Below are 8,440 nucleotides of genomic sequence, written 5' to 3'. Positions count from 1 at the left end.
AAATGAGGCAAAACATTGGTGACTAAGTATATATGCAGATTAGATTTTTCAGATTTATTTTTTTATGTGATTGTCATGTTATTTTCCTTCCTCTTCACAAACAGTCACTATTTTGTGACTGACATAAAATCAGAATATAATACACTGAGTTCTATGTTTATGTGACCAAGTGTAACAAAGGTTTAAGGGATTTGAATACTTTTGGAAGGCGGTGTCACAGCTGTCACTTTAAAGATAATCTGTGTAGATTTTTTACTCATTGCAAAGAAATATAACCTTTCAGCACAGTAATGGTAATTACAAGTCATTGTTTGGCTTGAAGTCTCTCTTTCAAAGGTCTGCACAGCTTTGACTTTATCCTGTTTAGGAGAGAATGAGATCAATTTATTGGCTTTGTGGTGAGGCTGAAACGAGGCCTCAGGATACTTCCCAGCCTCCAACTGGTGCTGATCAATTGGGTGTTACACATTAATACACACAGTTGTGTAAGATAGATGCCCAGACTTGTTTCTTCTATTGTAATCAACCCTAAACCCAATTCTGCATTGAAAAGCAAGGGGGAAGAGAGAAACAGCTTTTTCATCATTGGGAGAAACGTGACTCATAGCACGTGTTTTAAGACACCCCCTGCTGGTGAACAAAAGTAACTACAATATTTGACTGGTAGTTTTCCACAATTTTCACAGCCACAGGACACTGGACGTTTCTAGATTTATCTAGTTTTCCAGCTTGCTTTGTGTTCCCCCTTACACATTGCTAACACATTTCCTATCTTCAAGAAAAGCATTATGTCAACACTCAGCACCAGTATTTGAGCTTCTGGAGACCTGGGCGAATGAGAAAATGCTTTTGATTAAAAAAAAATAGCAAACACCAGAAACCGTTTACAGGCAGCAAGGCACAGTTCAGTAAAAATGGAAATATCGACTCCTGAATATTGTCCCTGGAAGTTGAAAGTAATGAGTCTGCTGTTTTCTTTTGTTTTTTAATCACAACAAACTGCTTATCAATGCAGTAAAAAAAGAAAAGTAGATCCGACTACTCAACCAGCTACATTCTGGTTTCAACCGGTTCTGAAGAGCCCTGTCATGCACGTGTTGAGATCGGTCCGCGGAGCCAGTAACGGCTGATTTGTTTTCTTTTTAAAAAAAAATCCTCGAAGAACGGCAACAAATGACTAATTTAAAAATGTTTTAATCGTGACATAAGCTCAATAATGTAAGCACAGTCTTTATAATAAGCAAAAATGTTTTTGTATTTCAACCTCAGTTGTGTTATTGCCATGCTTTAATGGATTTGTGTATTTTGAATAGATACACAATAATATGGAATCGTTTTCATTTAGATAATAACTGTTCGTTGTATCATGTCATTTATTACAGTTTTGTTGTAATAACTGGCATTACAGCAGTTATTACAACAACATAGTTCATTACATTTCGCTTCTAGATGCATCGTTGTTTGCAATAAGAAGGAACTACTTTCGGCGGATGAACAAATAATCTTGCCCTGGACGAATGACGTGGAGCAAATGTATATAAATAGCAAGGACGCCATTTCGTTTCACAAAACATCGACGTACTTCTAGATTACACGTTGGGAGGCAGGCGAACGGTACAGGTTGACGCGTTTTTCTTTTTTTGATAAAAAAAAAAGATCATTCTAGAAAGAAGATTAATTTTTTTTCAGTTGCGTAGCACAATATATTTAATGTTATAAGTCGTTTTTTTTTTTTTTTTTTTACCGTTCATTCGTTTTCAAATTTGGCTCCAGTCTAAATAGACGTTATTTTTCTAATGCTTTTTTATTTATCTGTCATTAATTACCTACTAATGACCTTATTATTAAGCTAAAAGCGGTTTCTGATTTTTTTTTTTAAATTAACTTGATTGCTAAGCTAACGTCTAGCTTGGTGTGAAAAAACGTCGTTTCAGAACGCTTAAAATTAACATTACTTGATTATCTTTTGCTTTCTCAGACTAAATGTTTTTTGTTGAGCTTTCTACAAGAAATCGGCTTAAGCTGTTGTTTTTCGAGAAATGTTTTTTTTTTAATTCGGTCAGTATTCTTAACGGCTGTAGTCTTAATATGGACGCCGTGACGTAAAAGTTGGCAAATGGCCGTTGGTTGACTTACAATAACGCCGTGACGTAATGGGCAGAAAGTTGCGGGGCGTGGTCGGGATGTTTCAAGGCGCATGCCCAACTATGGCTTTGAGCTGCGGATTGTTGATGGAAAATAACTCCCCGGTTTTTACGGTGGCATAAACTAGGAAAAACGAGTAGTTTGTTTTCTGTGGTGAGTCTTTGAGTTTTCTTCTTTTTGTCCGACTTAAACGGTTTAACATGTGTGTTAATGTTTCGAATGCAATTTTGAGCTGCCGGTAAAGCTAACGGAAAAAAATTACGGTAGCATAACTTAAAAAAAAAAAAAAAAAAAAAAACGAATAGTCGGGTTTATGTGATGAGGCTTTGATATTTTATCTCCGAGTTAAACGGGTCAAAGTCTTATCAGTTAATTTTGCCTGTGGCATATTCGAGCTGCGATACAATTAACGATAGTTATGTTTGTGTGGTGAATCTTATAATATTTTTTTATTCGACTAAAAAGCTTAAAATACTAACATATCAACCTGTTGCTATTTCGATCTACCAATACAGTTATCGAATAATAACCTGATAGCATATCCTAAGAAAACAAGTAGTTGTGTTTCTCTGGTTAGCCTTTGAGATTTTTCTTTTTTGCCCAACTTAAATGGCTTAGTCTTAACATATCCGTTAATTTTTCTAATGCCTATCGCAGTGTTGAGCTACCAACGCAGTTAACAAATAATAACCCCCATTGTTTATGGTAGCATAACCAAAGAAAACAAGTAGTTCTGTTTGTGTGGTGAGCCTTTCAGATCTTTTTTTTTTTGTATTGCTCTAACGCTTAAACTTAATGTTATATCAATTACTTATCTAAATGCAATATGAATTTGTCTATATACATTGACATGCAGTTTGGAGAAGACTTAAAGGCAATTCTTTTTACCTGGGGCTCGTTACCTAACCTATAAAAAAAAAAAAAGACTTGTCTTAAAAAAAAAAAACAGACTTGTCTTAAAAAAAAGAAAAAAAAAAGACTGAAAAAAAGAGAAAAAAAAACAGACTTGTCTTAAAAAAAAGAAAAAAAAACAGACTTAAAAAAAGAAACAAAAAAAAAAGACTAAAAAAAAGAAACAAAAAAAAACAGACTAAAAAAAAGAAAACAAAAAAAACAGACTTAAAAAAAAGAAAACAAAAAACAGACTTGTCTTAAAAAAAAAAGAAAACAAAAAAAAACAGACTTGTCTTTAAAAAAAAGAAAACAAAAAAAACTTGTCTTAAAAGAAAAACAACTTTTTTTATACTGTTGCACTTTAATCAAGCTGTATTATAGTTCGGTGTATTTATTTTTTATTTTTGCAAAACTTTCTTTTTAAATGAAGTCATATTTGACTCAGATTTTTGATTTTATTTTTCTCTACTCAAAAAAAAAAAGCTGAATGCCTTGTACAGGATAATGGCTAAGTTGTATTCATCTTGAGTGGATCACAAGTTTAGTTCTCAAAGTAAAAAAGTTTTTTAGTCAATCGAAAGAAATTTTTTATTTTTTTTTACTTACAGAAGACAGAAGATTTTTTTTTTTTTTTTTTCGGGGAAAATGGACTGAGTTATTGGGGAGTAATGGACTTAGTTAATGTGGGGAAGAATGGACTTTGTTAATCTGAAGATTCAGGACCAGCGTGGCTACAGAATCGTAGGAGACGGGGAGAGGACCAGAGTGGGACCAGGCAGGACAAGGCCAGAGGGCGTGAGAGGACCAGAGACGAGCCAGGCAGGACAAGGCCAGAGGGCGTGAGAGGACCAGAGACGAGCCAGGCAGGACAAGGCCAGAGGGCGGGAGAGGACCAGAGACGAGCCAGGCAGGACAAGGCCAGAGGGCGTGGAGGCAGGAGCAGAGGGAGGCGATGCGATCGGGAGGTCTGCAGAGGGAGGCGATGCGATCGAGAGGTCTGCAGAGGGAGGCGATGCGATCGAGAGGTCTGCAGAGGGAGGCGAGGCGATCGAGAGGTCTGCAGAGGGAGGCGATGTGATCGGGAGGTCTGCAGAGGGCACCAGAAGCACAGGGCAGAGTAGATGAGAGGCCAGCGCTGCAGCAGCTCCAGAGTGGGATGGGCACGCAGTCTCTAGCTTCAGGAGTGTAAAGCGGGTCATTGGTTTGTATTCTGGGCTGAGGTATCTCTGTAACACTCAGAAGCTTGGTTTCATTACCACCTTTTATCAAATGATTGTAGAACACAATTTCTCGCACAGCTCTCTCTTCCTTTTTTCAGGCAAGGCGTGTAAAGCGTTTTGTATGGTGGTCACATCTCCTCTTGCGCTGACATGATATTGGTGGTGTCTGCTGTGATGAATGCCTTGGTTGTGTGCTGGCGAGAGGAGCTACTTGTTCGGACTTCAACTCCCTGCGGTCAATAGTTCTCCCCCCCAACTGGAAGGAAAGGCAACCCAATGTCGATTAATAGGTCTTCTGAGAAGTTTACAGCACTGGATTGTGAGAGTGGATGGTCATCTGTTCAACCAATGCGGTGTGTTCTGCAAAACGTCATTGTCATCTCCCTGATTGGTACAGATAAGATACAACTACCTCTTATCCCAAGCAGTGAGTCAATGCATGGAATGTACATGTGGTGTAACGATCCTGTACATAAGTAATTATCTTTGTAATATTTGCGCTCAAATGACATGGAATCGTCCTTCGCTTTTAAAAGGGGTTGAATGGGTTCAGGGGAGGGGGATGTGGGGTGTTTAAAATGTGTCTGGAGTTTTTCTTTTACAGGCATGCCCCCCTAAAGCAGTTCATCAGTTCATCGAAAGCCCCTGGTGGTAGCCAACCCCGTACAAGTTGAGCCCATCTTGCGTTCTATAGTGCTAAGGATTGGGATCATATGCAACTACCGTGATTTAACAAGGTGTAGGAAGGTATTTTGTATTTAACAAAATCAATTCAGTTTCATCATTTTCCTGCTTGGACCATTATGTTTGAAATGGGGGGTACTTTGTTGGGGAGCTTAATGTGAGGGGGGGTTGTGGGGCGTTAATCAGTCTCTTCCTAGACTTCACAGCTCCTCATTTGCCAATATAAGAAAGGCTTGAATAGGAATCATCCAGGTGTACCCAACAAGCATCAAGTGGAAACTTTGCCATGTGGGATAGCATCTCCACAAAGCTAGTCTGCTGGATTTAGAGATGCTGCTTTTGTCCCAAAGTGCGGTAACAAGTCTCCTTACTAGAAGTAATCTTATTTTTGATTTGCAGTTGCCTTGTGGGAGGGGGTTTTGTATCTTTGACTTTTGCAGATTAATGTAAAGGCCCAACCGTCACTTAAATCTACACCCAAGTCTACATCTGCTGTTGGAAGGAACTCCCAGTACACAGGCCTGTGGTATTCAAATACTATTTGTGGAAAATGATCCCATCCATCTCTAAAATGTATTAAGCCCTTCAGTCGAGGAAGTCAGACAATTGCTTGGTGTAACAGCATTTGTCCTATAGTTTTGTACATACTTGAAGGGTTTGTGGGGAGAAGGCTTTTTTCCTTTGCATTTTTCAGTGTGCTGTGTCCCGTGTGCTTTCCAATACCCAAGACCATCAGGAACTCTCCTAACTCATTGTTTGTACAAGTTTCCTTGCGCATCAAGCGTCACGTAAGCTCACTAAATGTGTTCACATTTACTTTAACATTCATTGTTTGGCTAGATGCCTCCATTTGCAATTCCTTTGCAATTAGTTGCTGTGCCTTGTATTGACAATACGAGTGAACTATCTGTAAAGGATTTTATTTTTGCACAATAAATGCATAGCTTGTTGTGATTACAGTTTTTGGAATGCATTTGTTCTTTTTGGGGGCTTGTGTGGGGGAGCTTTTCTTGTGCTTTTTCAGGTATGACTAAAGCTTGGTGTAGAGCACGGATGTGACCTGGGCTCAAATGAAAGTGGAAATTGAAGGCAGATAAGTTGAATCATCTAATGACTTTTGGAAAGATGAATATTCATCCCAAAGTGGGCAATCTTAAGTGCACTATTCGTGCGTTGTTTATTCTTGCCACGAAAGCAACTTGCTATACTTGATTGCAGAAATAGCACTGTTGTGCTTTCTTGATAGTCTTGTGATAAGAGGAAGACACGGAGGCTTCATTGATTTGACATTATCTGCAGTAAAGCATTTGGGTAAGGATAACAACAGTCAGTTCTACGATACTGTGGGGAGGGAGCAGGGGTGTCTTCTCTCTTTTTGATCTTACAGAAGTCCAAAGGAAGAATGCAGTCTACCTTGGACAGCTCAGGAATCTTCCTGCCCTTTGAACATGACCTACATGCAGTTTGCTCAGAAAGGGTCAGGTTGATCTTTGTAGTTTTCAGAAAATAATTAGTCCTCAGCTACCAGCCCTTGTGCAACTGTGCAAGAGGCAGGTTATTCCCATTTCACTACAATGCGCAACTGTGCAGATTTAACAAATTAAAGGTGCTGAGGAGAGCTGTGCATGGTGCAGCTCATATTTGGAGCAAAAGGCAGCGCAAATGTGTTGCTTTAGTACATGCACATGTTTTGGTTGCGCGTGTTCCTACACTTTTCTTCACAGAAATCCAAATACAAGACAGAAGCACAAGCGAAGTCCTCTAACCTGGAGCATGTAGTAAGAAGCTGGCTCATCTTACCCAATCTTTTGCAATGTGTAGTAAACAAAACATCTTGGAACTGGCTTTATGTTAACCTGAAATCATCAGTAACAATGCTTTACTAGTACATACCTCTTTGGCCCTGGGGCCTTATTGCTTTGCATCTTAAAACCACATGAGTAGAACACAAATCTTTGTATTGTGTCAAATGTGTGGTGGGTGTGTTGTGTAGATCACTTTGTTTCAGATCATTCTCGTCTGTCCACTCCGATCTCACCTGCCTCTGAATGCAAAGTCATCTGTGGAAGCTGTCAACAAATGAGTGTGACCCTCTGAATGAAGCACCGACCCCTCCCTGTCCGCTTGAGCTTAAATCTCAACCCTGGCGTCCTTTGCAGAAGCCCTGCTCTTTTTGTGTTTGTGTGCCTTTTCTTTCCCTCTGGTTTCTCAGGTCAAATTGCCAAATTTCTAAATTTCCTCTGGGATGGCCTAACCTGTGATGGACACTGAGAATCCTGTCATTTTAAGATCGAGAACTGCAAGCTTGTTTCTAATACTGCATCTCTTCAGTCTCGTGGGTGCTAAGTTAAGTAATTTTGGTTCCCTAGATTATTTTTTTCCCCCCCATTGCTTAAATGTGTAACTCAACATGTTGCATGCAAGTCAGCTCTGCATAACATTTAATTTGCACAACGCAACATAATTTTCATTAAATCGTTGTCAAACGTTACAGTAGCTACTGGTAAGGGGTTTCTTTGGGGGGTGCAACGCTATTCTCTTTTTTTTCCCTTCCAGATTTCTCGTTCAGCTAAACGTGCTACTGAGTCAAGCAGCCTAAGCATCAGCAGAGTAACAGGATGACTTGAGTTCAGCCAGTCTCTAGGGAGCAAACTTAAATATGTGGAAGAATTCAACACCTTTGCGTATCGATGTGGTAAACCCTATTTGGCTTAGCCAATAATAGTCTGGGGTTAATATGGGGGGGAGGGAAAGGGGTTCCTTAAACTGTCTGTTTCTTTTTTATCCCATTACAGCTTTAGAAGCATTCTTTTGGTCATCAAGTCCTGCCACATTGCAAATGGGATTGGCTTTGCGTATGAACTGGAGTCCTGGTATCGTGGCTTTGTTTATATGGCTATAAATGGATATCATGGAATAAGTCAAATACAATATTGTGGGAAACTTTTGGGATCGGGGAAACGTTCTGTCTTCTAGTTTCAGCCTCATGATCAAGAGAAAAGTCCATGGTCAACAGGATTAGAGCAGCAGTCCCGAGGGGCTTTCTTTTCCTGGAGGAACAAATTTTTGTTCCTCCAGGTTTTGCTTTTGCCCAAGTTATAGCAAGCACAAAAAAGCAAAAGACTCCGGTGGTGGCACTCCTGACCTTGGTCGGGACGGGGTTCAACTCCCTGCGGTTTCTTGCTTTTAGTTTGCTGTTTGGGTGAAGCTGCTGAGGGGAAAGTGACCAACAGATGCTTAACATGGGATGTACCACCAGCAAATAACCCAAGTGGATGATATCAGTAAATCCTACCAATGGCTGGAAAAAGCTGGATTCAAGGACAGCACAGAGGCCCTCATCCTGGCCGCCCAGGAACAGGCCCTGAACACCAGAGCAATAGAGGCTCAGATCTACCACACCAGACAAGACCCAAGGTGTAGGTTGTGCAAGGAGGCCCCTGAGACAGTCCAGCACATCACAGCAGGGTGCAAGATACTGGCAGGGAAAGCGTACA

General features: G+C 40.0%; 1 protein-coding gene across 1 annotated transcript; it reads right to left on the bottom strand.

Annotated features, from left to right (window-relative positions):
• Window positions 1-3,301: 3,301 nt before the first annotated feature.
• On the bottom strand, window positions 3,302-4,353 carry LOC129362964 (uncharacterized; the record flags this gene model as incomplete). Its single annotated transcript, XM_055034807.1, has 1 exon — window positions 3,302-4,353. A coding segment is annotated over one exon (636 nt), but the record flags the coding sequence as incomplete, so codon positions are not given.
• Between the last annotated feature and the right edge of the window lie 4,087 nt (window positions 4,354-8,440).

Source organism: Poeciliopsis prolifica, unplaced genomic scaffold (genome assembly GCF_027474105.1).
Source record: "Poeciliopsis prolifica strain line A6 unplaced genomic scaffold, Auburn_PproV2 SCAFFOLD009, whole genome shotgun sequence".
NCBI lineage: Eukaryota > Metazoa > Chordata > Actinopteri > Cyprinodontiformes > Poeciliidae > Poeciliopsis > Poeciliopsis prolifica.
This window is presented reverse-complemented; position numbering and strand designations above follow the sequence as displayed.